This window comes from Gamsiella multidivaricata (assembly GCF_025024155.1).
Source record: "Gamsiella multidivaricata strain RSA 2152 chromosome Unknown BC939scaffold_96, whole genome shotgun sequence".
Taxonomy (NCBI): domain Eukaryota; kingdom Fungi; phylum Mortierellomycota; class Mortierellomycetes; order Mortierellales; family Mortierellaceae; genus Gamsiella; species Gamsiella multidivaricata.
In genome coordinates this window covers 35,455-52,517 of record NW_026251804.1, presented here as the reverse complement: position 1 = coordinate 52,517, position 17,063 = coordinate 35,455, and the positions used below count along the sequence as shown (strand labels likewise).

General features: G+C 48.8%; 6 protein-coding genes across 6 annotated transcripts; 5 read left to right on the top strand and 1 right to left on the bottom strand.

Annotated features, from left to right (window-relative positions):
• Positions 1–853: 853 nt before the first annotated feature.
• Positions 854–4,120, top strand: BC939DRAFT_481260 (uncharacterized protein; the record flags this gene model as incomplete). The annotated part of the gene is made up of 5 exons (XM_051559009.1): positions 854–1,126; positions 1,278–1,349; positions 1,465–1,950; positions 2,037–2,108; positions 2,201–4,120. The coding sequence occupies 5 exons, from the start codon at positions 854–856 to the stop codon at positions 4,118–4,120; spliced, it is 2,823 nt and encodes a 940-aa protein (XP_051407386.1).
• A 3,436-nt stretch (positions 4,121–7,556) lies between these two features.
• Positions 7,557–7,781, top strand: BC939DRAFT_381529 (uncharacterized protein; the record flags this gene model as incomplete). Its single annotated transcript, XM_051551759.1, has 1 exon — positions 7,557–7,781. A coding segment is annotated over one exon (225 nt), but the record flags the coding sequence as incomplete, so codon positions are not given.
• A 610-nt stretch (positions 7,782–8,391) lies between these two features.
• On the top strand, positions 8,392–10,097 carry BC939DRAFT_466313 (uncharacterized protein). Its single transcript, XM_051557628.1, has 3 exons — positions 8,392–8,776; positions 8,855–9,452; positions 9,556–10,097. Exons 1-3 carry the CDS (start codon positions 8,562–8,564, stop codon positions 9,859–9,861), a joined length of 1,119 nt encoding a protein of 372 aa, XP_051407384.1. The 5' UTR covers positions 8,392–8,561; the 3' UTR covers positions 9,862–10,097.
• BC939DRAFT_466308 (uncharacterized protein) lies at positions 10,098–12,779 on the top strand. The gene is made up of 8 exons (XM_051557627.1): positions 10,098–10,404; positions 10,541–10,587; positions 10,709–10,727; positions 10,834–10,925; positions 11,052–11,193; positions 11,305–11,477; positions 11,581–11,887; positions 11,985–12,779. The coding sequence occupies exons 1-8, from the start codon at positions 10,236–10,238 to the stop codon at positions 12,545–12,547; spliced, it is 1,512 nt and encodes a 503-aa protein (XP_051407383.1). The 5' UTR covers positions 10,098–10,235; the 3' UTR covers positions 12,548–12,779.
• Positions 12,780–13,889: 1,110 nt separating this feature from the next.
• BC939DRAFT_532859 (uncharacterized protein) lies at positions 13,890–14,488 on the top strand (the record flags this gene model as incomplete). Its single annotated transcript, XM_051561677.1, has 2 exons — positions 13,890–14,339; positions 14,449–14,488. The coding sequence occupies exons 1-2, from the start codon at positions 13,984–13,986 to the stop codon at positions 14,486–14,488; spliced, it is 396 nt and encodes a 131-aa protein (XP_051407382.1). The 5' UTR covers positions 13,890–13,983.
• Positions 14,414–17,035, bottom strand: BC939DRAFT_466305 (snare associated Golgi protein-domain-containing protein). The gene is made up of 4 exons (XM_051557626.1): positions 16,387–17,035; positions 16,173–16,255; positions 15,790–15,965; positions 14,414–15,655 (listed from the first exon to the last, which is right to left on the bottom strand). Exons 1-4 carry the CDS (start codon positions 16,797–16,799, stop codon positions 14,663–14,665), a joined length of 1,665 nt encoding a protein of 554 aa, XP_051407381.1. The 5' UTR covers positions 16,800–17,035; the 3' UTR covers positions 14,414–14,662.
• Positions 17,036–17,063: the final 28 nt, after the last annotated feature.

Here is a 17,063-nt window from a genome sequence, read left to right as displayed (position 1 = left end):
TTCATGGTGTCGTAGTCGCCTGGACAGGTCCGCCGCATTTTTTTTATTTTGTATGGCCACTCCTTCGTTTTGGTTAGGTTCAATCTGGCCTGACACCTTCATGTCCTTTGGTTATTCTTGGTCGACTCTTGATGCGGATTTGACATGAGGCAGTGCAAGGAACAATAAAACGGGAGTGCGAGTGAGTGAAGCAGGTTGGAGTTGTCCCTGGAAGAGGATGATGACAATCCCTCATTGTACAGGCATGAAATACAACAGCTGAAGGAAGAGGAGAGGAAGAGCAGTATTAGTTTCCTGGCCATTAATGGTACAATGGTACCGCTGAGAACCAGATGGTGGAAGGTAGTGTATGGTCACAAAGAGACAACGCATAAAACGAACACGGTGGAAAGGAAGGAAGCAGGAAGGATGTGTACATGTACAGCACCACTCCTCACCTTTGGTCCTTCTTTCCTTCTTCGCCTCTTTGACCCTCTCCTTCCTTTCTACTTCCCCCCCACGGCCGTTTTCCATTGAGCTGAACCCATTGCCTGTTTTCTGTCTGCTTGAACACTTCACACTTGCAGCCGCCCTCTGCAGCCTGACTTGCACATATCGCACACTTTTTGTCCCCTTTCACTTCTCGCAGCAGGCTAAACCACCTGTCCCCTAATCCAAGAGTCCTTTTGCATCCTCGCCGCATCCATTATTATTATCACACTCAGCTTCCTACCCTCGCCTCCATCCTCCCGCTTCCACCTCACTTCCACTTGCTCGCACTACTTGCTTGCTTGCTTGCTGCGAACCACCGTTCTCTCTATACCCTTTCCCTTAACTCTCTTTCACTTCCGCCTCTTCTCCCTGCACACACACCATGGTGGACTTTGGACTCTTCTCCGGCGCCATTCAACTGGCCCTCGTCATCAACGAGATGGCAAGGGCCGCCCAGGCAAACAAGGTCAGCTGTCATGCCATGGACCACCGGATCCAGATCGCAAACGAGATCATAAAGGCCGCCTTCGAGCAATACAAGGTCAACCCAAAGTCCATCGTTATATCAGAAAGTGCTTTTAAGATGTACTTTCAGCTGCTGGAGCGGATGAGGGACTTTGTGGCCGAGATCAGCAAACGAAAGACATTCTCAAAGGTACTATGTGGAATCAACCACCTCTCATTCGATGACAATGTGCTGTGCCATTCCAAATGCGATGCTGGAATCGGTCTGTATTTACCGTCCAAGTGCTCTAACCCTTGCCTCTCTTTCTGCTTATTATCTGAAACCCCAATGTCAACGATAGCTGTTCTACGCTCTGAGGTTTCGCGATGAATTCGACGCGCTGCTACGGGATTTTGACAGTTGTGTTTTGGATGTAAGTTTTTTTTTTTTTTTTTTTTTTGCACAGAGAAGGTTCTTCTTGTACGCGATATTGTCAGACTGTTCTTGATATTGACGATATGGCAATTGGCTACGATGGCGGTCTCTAGCTGAATCTCGGCATCGCATTGAGGACACAATCTCAGCTCGAGACGGACAGGAATGCGCTCGAGGAAGATATGGTCGAGCTGCGTGCTTTTAGGAAGGAGCTTCAGAGCGGCGTCGAATGTCTCGGCGGTCAGCTTATGGGCATCCGTCAAATGATTGCCCAGAACCGCCCTATGGACGACATCCTGGCCCAAGTCGAGATTGACTATCGGCAGATTGTTGACATAACTCCAGGGGAGACTCGCAAAGGAAGGACCTTCCCTGTGCACAAGCGCTCATGGTTAGCCCAGGAGGTCGCAGAAAAGCCTCTAGGCTTCTTTGGATCGCAGGATATGCTGGACATGCTGAAGAACGAAATCGCCATCCTGAAGAAGCTGGACCGCTGTAATTACATCACCAAGTTCATGGGCGTTACTAACAGGAACAACCAGATCAGCATCATCATGGAGTGGCTGCCTGGAGGCGATCTTGCAACCGCTTTGTCGAAGGTAAAGAAAGAGGAGTCTAGGTCTTACTAAATCCCTGACACTATGGGCTGAATTTATACTCATATATTTTATTCCCTTTTTTTTAGGGCGACATGGACTGGGAGCAGAAGCTGTTCGTCGCGGCAGACATTGCTCGAGGACTTCAATTCCTGCACGAGGTATGGAGGACATGACCAGTGCGCTTTGTTTCTGCAGGGTCCTTTGTACAACGATATTTACCTTTACTTCGAACATCTGGTGTCTGTCATAGGTTGGAATCATCCATAAGACCTTACGGGCGAAAAACATTCTGTTGACGAGACATGGTCAAGCAAAGATTACCAACTTTCGCCAGAGTCGATTAGAGTCAGCACAGACCCGACCTATGTCAGACCCCTTCAGTTTCGTTCGCTGGCTGGCACCCGAGAAGATGACACATAAGGATGTTCGATATGGGGCAGAGTGCGACATTTACAGTTTCGGTATGCTTCTTTTCGAAATCGCATCCAACAAGATCCCGTATATCGACTACACGGATCGGCAGCTGCCAGAACTTATTGTCCTTAAACCTCTATATGAGACTGTGCCCGAGAGAACACCCCTGGAGTTTGCCAATATCATGACTGCCTGCTGGTCTCATGATCCTCGTCTGCGACCTACGGTCTCGCAGGTGCTGCTTATTCTCAGGGATGCCTGCGTCAAGTTTACGAACGGGCAGGAAAAGTTTGGAGGACTTCCGACGAGCATGAAGGATCCTGCGCCATTGTTTGCCATGTCGCCACCCTCGCCCATGATGAGCCAGGTCTACCCAATATCGCCGCCTATGACCCCCATCACCCCAAAGACGGGGCTGCTGACGCCTGAAGTCTGGAACAACCCCTATGTCAACAAGCAATATGTCGAAGAATCCATGGAGGAGATGCGACAAGCCCAGCAACGACAGGCACTGGGTCAAGGGCAAGCACAGGTACAAGGACATGCTCACGCACAGCAGCCTTTGCAGTCGCAACCATTACAGTCCCAGCCCCTGCAATCACAGCAACCACAGCTTCAACAACAACAGCGACAGCAGCAGGTGCATCATCAACACCAATCACCAAGGCTTCAGCAGCAGCACATCCAGCAGCAGTCGCCACGCCCTCAAATGCAATCATTCCCATCTCATTCTCAACTACCGCAGGTACATCAGACGCCGGCGCCGAAGCAAGAGTACGCCGGATCAGACCTAGTTGATTCCAATGGCCTTTCACGCACGGCGAGACCACAACTTGTGTCATTCTCTTCTGCACCTACGCAAGGCTCGACTCGTACACCCATTGCTGTTACCTTTCCGAGTGATACTCAGGTCATATCGCAGATGCAAGCCAATGCGTCTGCATCTCCGGTGGCTTCGAGACCAACAGATTCCCCTCCGCTTGTCAACAGAAACACGCGTCCATCAGGGATCAAGCCCAAGAAGATTTCGAAATCGCTAGAGGAACAGATGAGCCGCCTTTCACTCCAAGGTGATGGCAAGCTGGGCAGTCCGGCGTTAACAGAGCAAAACACCGGGGTTTCGCCTCAATCTTCTATCAAGCGCACTGAGAGCAACAACAATATGTTTAACAGCGGTGGCAGTAGCGACGGTAGCATATCGTCTGGACAAACCATCAAGGAATCCATCCGTCCCCGGTCAACGAGTCTTGCTACTGGAACACCGATCAACACTCTGCCGCAGGCTCTGCTCCTCCACGAGGGACAGGAGCGAGACAAGGCATGGAAGATCTTTAAGGTCTACAGCGACCAGGGAAATCCAGAGGGCATGTACTGGACTGGCTACTATCTGTTCCATGGCGAGGGAGGTCAGGTCCAGAACCGACAGGCGGCGTTTGAACTTTTCCGCGCAGTTACATTCATGGAGCTGGCGCCGGAACTGCAACGCTTAGCATCGAATGCACACTTCTACACTGCCGTCTGCTATTTAGAAGGACAAGGAGTGGAACGAAACCATGTTACAGGATTCGGTCATATGGAAATGGCAGCGAATTCTGGTAATGCGTTTGCACAGTACCTAGTTGGAGATGCATACCATAAAGGAAGCGCAGTAGTGCAGGCCAATGTGCAGAAGCGGAACCATTACTGGCAACTGGCAGCACGGCAGAAGGAGCAACGAGCGGTTGAGCAATGCAAACGCTATGGCATTCCCATCTGAACTTTGGCGGTCAAATCTTCCCCCCTCCCTCCCCCGATCGCGTCTTTTTTTCAATTTTTTTTTTTTTTTTTTTTACTTATGGAGATGATGAGATACCCATAGAACGCGTGGTTGTAAGAAGAATAAGAATAAAATAAGATGTGAGAGTCTGGAGTATCCAGTTTAGAAGAAGGTCCTTTGAAGCAGGGATAAATATATTGCTGCTTGAACTGAGTAATTTCTGCTGCGATTCTCAAGACCGGGCGGATACCACGAGGCGGAGCTGATCTTTCAAAACAAAGAAAATTCGAGTAGCAGGGCCTCGGAGTACCTCCGCTTTTGTTTCAAAAAGATCATTCAACGCGAATTGCGTAAAAAAACAAAAAATAAAAAATGCTGCAAATGCAGGCCTGTTGGGGCCTCGTTTACACTCCATTATTTGGTCCCAGATCGGTTTAGAGTGGCAACGATTAATATGTTCTCGACTTGGAAGAGATCGCGCAGAGGACGTGCGGTCTTTTTTTAATGGGACTCGGGGAGGCTGTGGGTGACGATCCGGGGCTGGAGGACTTCGTTAGGTGCCTGGAGACCAATGAATGATGATTCTTCTTCGTAAAAGGCGAAGCGCATGAATTATCTGAGGAAGGGAATACAAGTGCATGCAGCGGAGAAAAAGAAGACGAGGGAGCAAAGCCTTGCCTTGCCTTCCAGCCTCCGTCTCGGCCTAGTCAAGAAGCAACCTTGCAGAGATACAAATGGACCGCCTTCTGACTGCAGCTTCGACAACAATGCTCTGTAGAACAAGGCTCAAGGTCCATTGATCTCCTCGATATCAACTGGGACCACCTCCGATCCACTTTTCTTTTTACGGCCCTAGAACCAACATTGGGAAATGGAGATGGTGCAAAAGAGCGGTGAACAGCGTTAGCCATGACTTTTCCATCTCTTGGTCTACGACTGCATTGTGCGCGTGTGTATTGTAAACATGCAACCTATGCATGGTTACACATTCCTCGTGGCCATGGTCGTTTGTTATTATTACACCTGCTAGTGTCTATAATTAACGATGGTAATTTTACGCGCGCTTATATCTCCATCCCTTCTGTTTGTTTGGATGTTTGGGTGTTTGTATGTTTGTTTTGCACTCCCATCTGCCCGAACTAGAGGGCCATCAAACAATGGATGGAATATGAACAACCTCTTGCTCTTTTGATTATTTTGCCTTCTTTCTTCGCCATGTCCTAGCCTCACAGCACGATAAATGAACGCAACTATCATAAAATTCCCGTGTGACACCTTGCTCTCTTTCTGTTGTCGTTGATGTTTTTGTCCGCTATTGCCGTTGGCCCGAGGAAAAAAGCTCGCTGTTGTCTGTTCGCCTGACTTTGCATGTAAATGAATTCTTTAGTATATATTTTTTTAGGGCGAATTTCTTGTTCGAGCCTGCTACACAGGTCTGTGGACTATAATTCCATATGCCCGTGCAACATGTTCCGTAATTTGATTCTCCACGGAAAAAATACCCCTGCATCCGTTTCGGACAATAGTCCTCCACGTCGTCCTTTATCGTCTATTGTTTCGACTATTTCGTCCGCTGTCTGCTCCCTCGATTGCTCGCTATCCGGTGCAATGGGTCCTCTGCTATTCTCATTGTTAACATCCATCGATGCACATCAACAACCACATACGCACTATAGGGCAGCATCTTGACGGCAATGCTTTACTAGCCTCCTCTTCGGGGTGCCTTTGCTATAAAACTGTCTATCAATTGCCTCATCATCTTTTTTTACTCGATTTGCGTCAGATAAGACACCAACAGCCGAACACTCCGACTTCTCTTTTTCACAAAACGCGTCGCGAATCCTATATCTGCTATCGCTGCCTCTTTCACTATTAGAACCCGTAAATCGATATGGAAATGAACTGGTCCCTTACTGCAAGTTCTACACGCAGTATCGCATCTCTTACTACCGCAACCTCGCCTTCCACCCCCATACCGTCCATTTCACATCTTTACTCTGTCCCTCCGGCGCACACTTTCCCGGCATTCAACTTTCGTCTCTCATCAGACTCAGAGTTCCCTAACTCGTCTCCAACATTCTCTACTCATGTCAACACGACTGCTATGGATCCCTGGGCGCACTCATCCCCGGTCCCTGCTGAGTACTGCAGCGATAACAACAGCGATCCCACGGACAATACCACTCTAGCTAGCCAGATCATACCTGCAGCAGAAATCCGAGGTATGGGCTACACGACGACAGGGGTTCATGATAGCACCAACTCTGCCTGTTCTTACGGCTCCTCGACCATGGAATCATGCCCTGGCGGTAATACCTTTCAATTGATCGAGGATTCAAGTCAACAGCGCGAGTTGCTGCAGGTCCAGCCACGCGATACGTCCCTTGCATCCCGCTCTCATCGTCACACAGTCGCTCTTGCAGATTCTCTGCGTAACCATTCTGGAAACACTCCACAAGTATCAGAGATGATAATGGCTTCGACACCGCAGCATTCAAACGCGCAGCAGTACTTGAGTGGGATGAATGAGGTCCTGAGTAGTGTGCGCGCCCTGGTTGAGGATCAACAGCCGTCGACTTCGTCACACTCTGCATCCTCTGCGAGTATGTTCTATCCGTCGCTACATTCGGATAATACTTTAGGCCATCATCAAACGATTAACAGCGCGTTACACCAACGCTCCGGATACCACTTGCCACCGCATTTGAATTTACGGAGAGCGCAGAGCATGGATGCTTTCGTAACCCAGGTTCCCTCGTTCTCGTTGAGCCCCGAGGTCATGATCAGCTGCAACTCGTCCCCGGGCAGCCCTATGACGATGCTAGTCTCGCCACATCAGAATGGCTCTCAGCGCGGCCATCAGCACCACGGCTCCTATGGTGGTTATTTTCCTGCCTCCGCAGGTTCCTCGTCGCCGACTCTAAAAGACGTCTCTACAGACGTGAACATGAGTCTTGAAGCGAACGTCGAGACGATTCCAATCTGCAAGGTCCGTTCCCTGACTGAAGGACCAGAGATGACAGAATATCATCACCACCACTATCAGAACCAACAGCAACTGCATCAAGCCCATATCCCATTGTCGGCTCCATTTGGTATCTCATCCCACCATAAACTGGATAGCGCTTCCTCTCCGTCATTATCATCGTCGCTCTCGTCTTCGTTTTTTTCGCCATCCTCAGCCTCGGTCTCGCCCTCGCCGCCTCCATCGAGCCCGACGATGCTGTCGTCCTCGTGTCCATCATCATCGGATTTTGCATACGCAGATCAGCGCATACACATCAACTCCCTGCCCGGCATGCCTTGTTCTACAAACGACGACATTTTTAGCACCAGGAGTAGCTATAGCGACAACCGTCAAGGTGAAATTTACCCAGATGACACCGGCAACAACAGGGATAACGATAACAACAAGAAACCCAAAGCCCGGTATGTCTGCCAGATGCCAAACTGTCGCCGGACGTTCTCCCGGCCCTTCAACCTTAAATCCCATGGTCTCTCACACGAGACCCGTCGTCCACATGGCTGTCCACAATGTCCAAAGACGTTCGCGAGAATCCATGATCGAGATCGACATGTGAAGGGTCATTTGCCGGAGAAGGCGCATTGTTGTATTGTGTGCCTAGGCCGGTTTGCGAGACAGGATGCAGTGACTAGGCATTTGAAGCTGGCGAATGAACAGAATCCGTGTGCGGTGATCCTGAAGAGTTGCGGGGTGAGCTTGAGGGAGGCTGCGGCGGGAAGGGTGGAGAGGAGGGTGTTGGGGGCGGAAGGCGGGGTAAGGAGGTGGCTGGAGGCATTGGAGGAGCAGGCGAGGAAGGCACGGGCGGGTAGGAATTTGGAGGTTGGGGTGATGCAGATAAGTGTGAGCACTGGAGGGAGTGGAGGTGGGTATGAAGGACTTGGGTATGGAAGAGGCAGTAGTAAGGGGAGGTATGGGGTGCAGGATGAATGAGGTCCGACGTACGTATGGCATAGAGAGCGAGAAATAGAGCGAGAAATAGAGTGAGAAATAGAGCGAAATTCGTAGAAACAGAATGTCGATAAGTTATTTTGCTGTGCTCGCATTGACCAACTCGGACGTTGCTTTCACAATACGCGTCTCATATCGCGCCTGAGGGAAAAGAAGAGAGTAAAGCTAATGAAGAAGCAACCAAGCCCGAAGGAGAGATACTGTGATCGATGTTCTTGCTTCGGATAGTCTAGTGATGTAGTTACAGAGGGTTTAGACCGTCATAGACTGGCCCAGGGTCTTGTTGCATCACGAATGGGATAGGCGTCAACCGGATAACCATGCTGTCCTACTCTGTCCTTTTTTTTCAACTCCTCATTCATTTCTTCATTTGCTTTCTCATTCCCTTCCTCATTCACCTTCTCATTTCCCATCTCGCCCCAGTCCTTATTTTCATCCACTCACCGAAGCCTATAAAGTATCTAGAATATGACAGCCGCAACCGCAGATAATCTAGTGGACCATCATGCACCAAGAAAGCCTGTAAGAGTCTGGGTCGACGGGTGCTTTGATGTAATGCACTATGGTCACTACAATGCCTTGCGCCAAGCCAAAGCCATGGGCGACAGTATCGTCGCAGGCGTTCATTCAGATGCAGAATTGCTACTCCACAAAGGACCCCCTGTCATGAACGAGCAAGAGAGGTATTATTGCGTCAGAAAAGGCGCTCCAAACACGTAGTACATGTAGCATGTAATAACCTGTCTAAACCCTCACAATAGAATTGCAACTGCAGCGGCCTGCAAATGGGTCGACGAAGTAGTCCCTAATGCACCCTATCTGACCTCTCTCGAATGGATGGACCAGTATAACTGCGACTTTTGTGTCCACGGAGACGACATCTCTACACTGGCAGATGGCTCGGATTCATATAAGCATGTCAAGGACGTAGGACGGTATCGCGAGTGCAAGCGCACGAAAGGTGTCTCGACCACAGATCTAGTCGCGCGTATGTTGCTCATGAAGCAGGATGCTCCCGACAATGTTGTCCCTGAAGACGGGACATGCCACTCCGATGTAGATGTCGGCGTTGACGGCGATAGGAACGCAGATGCGTGTCACGTCCTGGCAACGGCTAGAAAGATCGTACAGTTCGCAAGCGGGAATAGGGAACCAAAGAAGGGCAGCAGGATCGTGTACGTTGATGGAACGTTTGATCTATTCCATGTTGGACATATCGAGTTTTTGAAGCGCGCTAGGGCTACGGGAGATTATCTCGTGGTGGGCGTACATGATGATCAGACCATCAGAGCGATCAAGGGTCCCAATCATCCACTTTTGAGCATGCATGAGCGTGTCCTGAGTGTCCTTTCCTGTCGAGTAGGACCCCGAGCTTGTATTATTATTATTATTATCATTATTATGCCACGCACTTGTCCTTGATGCCTTTCATGCTAACCACTTCTTTCTCGCTTTCATACAGTATGTCGATGATGTCGTGATAGGTGCACCGTATGCTGTCACGGACCAAATCCTGGACGGAGACTATCCCGTGGACGTGGTTATGCACGGAAGCACACCTACTTCGAACAACTTACTCGGTCAAGATCCCTATAAGGTGGCTAAGGAACGGGGCATCTTTGTGCAGCTGGAAGGTCCACCTCACCCGGTGACGACTGGAAGTATTGTGCAACGAATTTTGATCAACCGCACCTTGTATGAAGAACGGCAAAAGAGGAAGACTGCCAAGGAAGCCGCTGCAGTTATCGCACACTCAAAAGAAGAGTAGAACTGCTGGATCGAAAAAAAAGAATATAATAAAGACGTGAGGAAAAGAAGAGAACACCCTCGCCTACAGCAACTGGGTGTCACCCCACGACCTTTGCATTTGGAAATGTCTGAGTGGATGGACCGCCTCGCGTAAAGTGAAATGCGATCCATTTCCGAAGACAAGCCACAGGTAGCCCACAGAAAACCCAACCTCTTTTTTTTTCTGGAACCCTGGAGAAAAAGGAAATAAAGAGCCGCCCGTTTTCCCCATTGCAACCCTTCGCTCTCTTCTTCGATCGACAATTTCCTGCAACGCTGTCTGTTTGCCTTTGCCTGCTTGGAAAACAACGAGTCGAACTGGAAATAACTGGAACTACTGTCAACGCCATTGCAATGTCGACTGCCACCACTGTCCTCCGCATCGGATCCCGATGCTCTTTTAAATCAGTCAAGACCTCGTTCAGTGTCACCGCGCCAGTACCGGGCCTTCCCAGAGCCTTCTCGGTCCTCGGACCCAAGAGGATCGGAACCCATGCAGCCCAGCTCGGTAGTGCGCTCAAAGGTATCTTTGGGCACCACTTTTTATTCTCACGGATCGTCTTTAATAACTCCGAACGGATCAAGGATGTTGGAGATGAACAACTCTGCCTGTATGATCAGATCTGTTAATATCACTTGGTTGCATTATCGCTTCATAGGCCATGGCAGTGCTATCGGATCTGCCCCCTCCATACTCAGCCAACAGGTGCGTCTCCTTTGTTATCGCGTTTGTTATTTTTGATGGATCTGATAGCAATTTTTGATCCGAGGGGCACAATGATCTGACTTTTCTTTTTTATCCATGATCTTGCTGGGAATTTTGATAGCGGAGCTTTCATGCTTCAGGTACTGCAGATCTTTCATTCTTTCATGGATCAATTGGAATGCCTTGTCAGCATTTGCAGCGAAACCAACTCATAATGGATTGTGCATTGTGCTTATGATCGCATAGCCCCGACATCTGCCAGCCAACAGGACCCTTACACGCTTTTGGGGGTGAAAAAGACGGCATCTCAGTCAGAGATCAAAAAGGCCTACTATCAGGTGTGTAATCAATAACTTTCCACTACGACCGACTTTATGGATCTGAACCAACATGGGTCTTGTAAAAACAGTGAATGTTGATCAGATCGTGTGAACCACCTCTCTTTATGGATGACACTTGAGTAGCTTGCGAAGCAGTACCACCCAGACACGAACAAGGATCCTGCGGCCCGTGAAAAGTTTGTTCAGATCCAGGAGGCATATGAGATCTTGTCCGACGAACAAAAGAAGGCCCAGTACGATGAGTTTGGTCATGCAGGATTCAACGGTATTTTCATTGACAACATTTCTTGTTTCGATCTGCTGGCAGATGTGCCTTGGCTGTATGCGATTTACTGACAACATATTACAATGTTGCTTCCTATTCATTTTCTGTTAGGCAACTCGCCTCATGGAGCTGGAGGTTTCCCCGGTGGATTCCCCGGTGGATTCTCCGGCGGTGCTGGCGGCTTTGGTAACTTTGAAGACGTTTTCGATTTCTTCGGAGGGGGATTCGGTGGACCACGCGGTAGTCGATCAAGTGGATTCTCGAGCGTCGGCGAAGATCTAGAGGTAGGATTCTCTTTTTTTTTTTTTTTTTTTCAACTATATTGTGTACTATTTGTTCGCTGAGCGATTATTAACGAACTGCTATCCAATTTATACTGCGAACTAGGTGCCACTGGTGATCGACTTTATGGAAGCTGTCAAAGGAGCGTCTAAGAAGGTGATGATCGATCCTATCAGGACATGTGAACCTTGTCATGGATTCGGAACAAAGAGCGGAAAGGCACCCGATACCTGTAAAGTGTGCCACGGAACTGGCCAGCAAAAGATTTCAGTCCAAGGATTCCACATGTCGGCACCATGCCAGGCCTGTGGCGGTGTAGGCACTATGCTGCACAAGGGCAAGGAGTGCAATACGTGTGGAGGTGTTGGCCGTGTACGCGTACATGAGACTGTCGATGTGCATGTTCCTCCAGGTGCGTGGAATGTCAGGCGAATACAAGAAAATGATCCAAAGAGTTATACGAGTATATGGCTTACATTTTGTTGCTTTTTATTGATGATATTGCATAGGCGCTGATGAGGGTGTTCGCATTCGGTTGGGTGGAAAGGGTCACAAACCTGTGCATGGTGAGGGCAGGTCAGGGGATGTGTTTGTTCGTCTGAGGGTCAAGCCCTCTTCGCTCTTCAAGCGCCAGGGAGCCGATGTATATACGGAGACGACGATCCCATTTACGACGGCGGCCTTGGGAGGCACAGTCAAGATTCCGACAGTAGATGGCGATGTGGAACTGAAGGTGCCCTCGGGAACACAGCCAAATGATGTGAGTCGACTAGCGAAGCGCGGAATCCAGAGGCTGAACAGGAGCGATAAGGGAGATCAGTTCGTGACAATGAGGGTATCGCTGCCAAAGACGCTTTCCAAGACTCAGCGCGAGATTTTGGAAAAGTTTGCAGAGGTGACATATCCAGGAACGACATCATCATCGTCGTCGTCAAGTTCAAGCGACAAGGATGATTCACACCACTCGGCAGGAGGGTTCTTTAAGTCGACGTTTGATAAGCTGAAGGATAAGCTGCACCACGAAGATATCAAGAAGGACGACACTAAGAAGGACGAGGACAAGAAGGACTAAGGAAAATGGGTCGTGAAAGATTCAGCTTTTTTTGCAAAGGCATTTCATCTTGTTTGAATCTAGATACTTTTTTATATTTGTTTGTTCACTTTTCATATTAAAATAGACTTTCTGATGTTCAAGCAATTCCGTGGATATGATTAAGGTGGATGAAACAATGTGACCCAAAAAAGGGAAAATAAGACCAAATGGACATTTTAACGAGATCCGGACCATAAAATCCAAATCCCACTACTAGAAAATAAAATGTGCATTGTCGTTTTTATTTTTATTTTTTACGCGTGATAATGAGCAATCGTAGGAAATGCTAGCAGATAGAGTACAGCACACCGTTGGATCGGTGAGATATCCAACGGTTCGCGGTAGTTGATCAGTCATATACGGCAGTCTTTGTCCACCCCATCATCTTTGCGCAGAACGGCAACAGATTGAAGAGGCATAAAAATAAGCTCATGCTTCAAGCTCCTATTACTACCTATTCAGTTCATGACCCTTTTATTTTTTTCATCCGACACACTGCTTCGATATGTAGAGACTTTTAATTCCTACGTCTCTATAAATCAGCGCACGCTGCTTATCGATTTTCTCTTTGAAGATACGGCCAAGTCTTTTGCGACTTTACTAATTTGCATCGTTATTCTTCCTGATATCGCGTTCGCAAGAAGGGTTCGCGAGAGGGATTCGTAAGAGGGATAGGAGGTCCTCACGGAGGAGCAATTGGGAGAGAGAGTGGCCCGCTTCGAAGCCCACGAGGCTTGAATGAAGAAACAAGGTATGAAGAAATAGGCTTATTATGAAGCTTACAAGCTTCGAATGAGAGAGACCTAAAAGAGGCAAAGGCTGCCAGTCATACTTTAAACCAAGGCTTAGGATCGTCGCAGGCTGCTATTATTGTATATCTTATTGAAGGCAGTGTTTTTATTTGCTTAATGCTTATGGTGCCTGCGCATGCACTTATTGTATGCGGCTGTGATCACTTTTCCGCTCGAGATTAGTAGTAGCAACTGTTGCTTATTACTTCAATAATTTGCTGCTTAGCTCAAATTCGACATGATGGTATAGTAGTGGCTCGACTCAATTCAAGGGAAGATAAAAATTTCCTCAATGCTTTTTGTGTTCGTATTCGTGGACGTTGGCACAAAATCCATGCAAAATAAATTATATTTTTTTATCGTGGAAATATTTGAGTAGTGCCAGTAGTAAAAAAGGTGGTCTAAAAGGCCAGAATTATGACTTTGTGAGCAGTACAACCCAGCACAGCACACTCTGCACGAACCGCTCTCATCTAGTTATTTTGACCAGCGTCGCGGGAATCTTTCCCTCTTTCTTTCTCTCCCTCTTTCTCCCTCTCCCTCTTTCTTCCCATCTTCGCTATTCTGTCTCTCCTCTTCTTCGCCCACTCAACCATCGAGCACATCCCTCATTCTCCCCAAGCAATGTCAAGTCCAGAACATCAACCCTCAACGTCCACTGACTCCGACTTTGACACTGCCCCATTGAACCAAGATCAAACTGCGGCCCGCGAGCGACATCGTATTCGCCAAAAACTTCATGCGCTCCTGCTCCAGGAACATGCAGCGACAAAGGCAGCTAGGGTTCAGGCGCAGGAAGAGCAGCGGGCGGTGCATCAGGCCACACACGAGGCCAAGATGCGTGACCAGCAAGTGCAGAAGGCGGCACGCCAGGCGGCTCACGCAGCTCGTATGCAGGCGCAAGAGGACAAAAGGGCTGCTCGGCAGACGGCCCACAGCGCAAGGATGCAGAGACAACAGGAAGAAAAGGCCGTCCGCAGGTACGGTATCAAGATGTTTTTGATGTTCTGCCCTTGGCTCCGAGGCAGAGGCTTTATTTTAACGAGCCTTTTTTTTTTTTTTTTCTTGTTGTTTTTGAATGGTTATGAGTTCGGTACAGAGTACAAAGCACAGCGATCCAGCGCAATAAAAATTGTAGCGACAGCAAAAGAATATAATTGTAAATGGGGTTGAAATACAAAGGATGAGTTCCAGTAATATTTTTTTTCTGCGCCATTCAAACAAAAACAAGAACGTTATCCTGTGTAGATCTCGTACTGGAGGTTTATGGCACTGGTTGGATAGCTAAGGCAGGGTCTGTTCATCACCTTCCATCGCTAATGTCGATACCATTCTCTGCAAACCAGCCCATGCTCTCTTGCCCAGTCCCCCGTGAGTTCCGTAGAGGATGCGAGGGTGATGGCTGCGGACTCCTGATATCCATCCCTGTGGCATGAAGTTGAAAGGACTCGCCGCCATCGCCGACTCCACGCTCCATATCGCTCATATCCTCATCCTCATCGTCCAAAAAATCGGACTCTTCAGAGTCGCTACAATAATCAATTCGACCCGCCATGGCTGCTGTCCCTGACAACGAGTGCCGGCGGTTATGCATTTGTGCCCCGTTTCCGCCAACAAGGGCCTGATCTTCCTGTCCTGTTTCATCGTCGTCCAGGTATTCATGGTTAACAAACGCATCGCCCACGAAATCCGATCCTGACCCACTTCCTAATGGCAGATCCACGACTGAGACACCGGCATCGCTGTTGTCTTGACCCAGCAGATCGAACCTTTCAGATGATCCTCCCCTTGCCAGGAGATAGCTGCTATTACTAGCCACCGCCACATTGGACACCCTTCCTGATCCACGACCAGCTGCGACCCCTCCAGAGGAAGAGCGTTTCGATCCTCGACTCTGTCTCAAGCTCTCTCTTCTCTTCCTGCGTCGTTCGATGCGTACGCCCTCACTGGCTTCGATTTCACGCTTGGCAACGATCCAGACATAGGCTCCGACAGCTATTCCAAGAACCATACTGATGGCCATGACAACGATCTTAAGGTTCCTGCCATGTGAGTTCGCGTCGTCCGTGGGCAAGGGCGTGCTGCCGTCGTCGTTATTGGGACCGTTGGTGTCGGTGGGTGGAGGCGGAAGGATGGCGAGGGATGAGAGCGTGGATCCGATGTAGACATGAAGGGCGAGTTTCGTGAGCGAGATCGCAGTGGCGATGGCAAAGGTCGAGAGCGGTATGTGGGTTGCGGAGAGGAGGGCGTTCATGACGTTGAAAGGATAGGGCGCCAGACGGATCAATAGCATCAGCTACAAGTGTCCACGTCCATGACGAATGTGAAATAAGGTTAGCATAGCCAAATATCTAACTTGCATTCGGATCATACACGCAGGCATGCAGAGAAAAAAAAAAAAAAAAAAAAAAGTTGTATTGTATATCCTACCTTGAATCCCCGCTTCTCGACAGCCTTGACGACAGACTTCATGCTCTGCTTCTTGGCCATGAGGGCCCTGACTTGGACCTTGAACCATTTACGACATAGGTAGAAGCATGTGATGGATCCCAACAGGGCCGAGCTGTATGCGATCAACAGCCCAAACCAGAATCCATACACGTACCCTACAATCGGTTGAGTTTGTTAGAAATATGTGAGTTGCGTGAGATGATGGTCAAATGAACGAAGAATCGGAGTGCGAAGACGGAGAAGTCGAAGACGTGGCAACCAATGAGTCGATGAAGTTCGGTTTTGGGCGTCAATCGGGCTGTGGTGCTATTCCCTGAACAGTTATATTTTTATTCGGTCCGCCACTACATGTTCGTATATACCTGACATGGTTACCAGGGACGAGTATCCGACTAAGGGAGGAAATGAAGTCAAAAAAAGACCGAGCATGATGATGAGAGGACCACTAGCAACAAAAAAAGAAAAGGAGATCAATTGAGTGAGGAGACTGAGCAGCCAACGGCGAATTTGTCCAGGCAACTTTCAGGGTCCACGCCACACAGCTCATAAAAAAAAAATTCAAGTTGGACGACTTACGCTTGTCCGAGACCCTTGATGAAGGTGGCCATGGTTTCCAACATCTCAAAGATTCGCGTATGGAATCCTGCAAAGATAGCAATACTGACGATCAGAAAGACTAGCCAGAGTCCAACCCAGAACCAAGGACGAAGGATGGCCGGCAACATGGCCCTGATCCGCATAAGGACCGAGAGACCGTATTGGATGAGTCGTATGGGTATTGATCCGAGTCCTGTTGAAGTAGGTGAAGAAGCGTTGTGGCCAGGTGTTGTTGCAGAAGAGGAATTGTTGCTGTGGTGGAGGTGTCGGTTGTGGGCATGGTGGGTGGTCGAGGAGACGAGGAGCGGGGAGGCCAATGACCCAAGACTCTCTCCTCCTACTCCCACTCCTCCTCCTCCGGCAATAACGATAGGGGGTAGGTTGGTACTCATAAGCGACAGCTACAAAACTACAATCGAGCGAGAAGACAGAAGGAAAGAGGACAGGGTGAATGTGTCGATAGTGGCGATAGTGATGATAGAAGAGTAGGTGAGAGTGGACAGTTAAACAGTGCTATCAAGAAAAAGAGGATGAAGAAGTTGAAGACAATGAGGTGAGAAGGAATGAGTAAAGGAAAGAAGAATAAAAAAAAAAGGAAGCAAGGGAATGAGCTAAAGGGGAGGAGAGGTGTGCATTGGTTGATGTGTGCAAGAAAG

Excerpts from the sequence above, each read along its gene's own strand:
- BC939DRAFT_466308 (XM_051557627.1), top strand. The coding sequence starts at position 10,236 with ATGTCGACTGCCACCACTGTCCTCCGCATCGGATCCCGATGCTCTTTT. Across the intron at positions 10,926-11,051 it reads TCAAAAAGGCCTACTATCAG|CTTGCGAAGCAGTACCACCC; the intron begins GTGTGTAATCAA and ends ACACTTGAGTAG. Across the intron at positions 11,194-11,304 it reads TGGTCATGCAGGATTCAACG|GCAACTCGCCTCATGGAGCT; the intron begins GTATTTTCATTG and ends ATTTTCTGTTAG.
- BC939DRAFT_466313 (XM_051557628.1), top strand. The coding sequence starts at position 8,562 with ATGACAGCCGCAACCGCAGATAATCTAGTGGACCATCATGCACCAAGA. Across the intron at positions 8,777-8,854 it reads GTCATGAACGAGCAAGAGAG|AATTGCAACTGCAGCGGCCT; the intron begins GTATTATTGCGT and ends CCCTCACAATAG. Across the intron at positions 9,453-9,555 it reads TGAGTGTCCTTTCCTGTCGA|TATGTCGATGATGTCGTGAT; the intron begins GTAGGACCCCGA and ends GCTTTCATACAG.
- BC939DRAFT_466305 (XM_051557626.1), bottom strand. The coding sequence starts at position 16,799 with ATGAGTACCAACCTACCCCCTATCGTTATTGCCGGAGGAGGAGGAGTG. Across the intron at positions 15,966-16,172 it reads GTCCCTGGTAACCATGTCAG|GGTACGTGTATGGATTCTGG; the intron begins GTATATACGAAC and ends AACCGATTGTAG. Across the intron at positions 15,656-15,789 it reads TCGAGAAGCGGGGATTCAAG|CTGATGCTATTGATCCGTCT; the intron begins GTAGGATATACA and ends GGACACTTGTAG.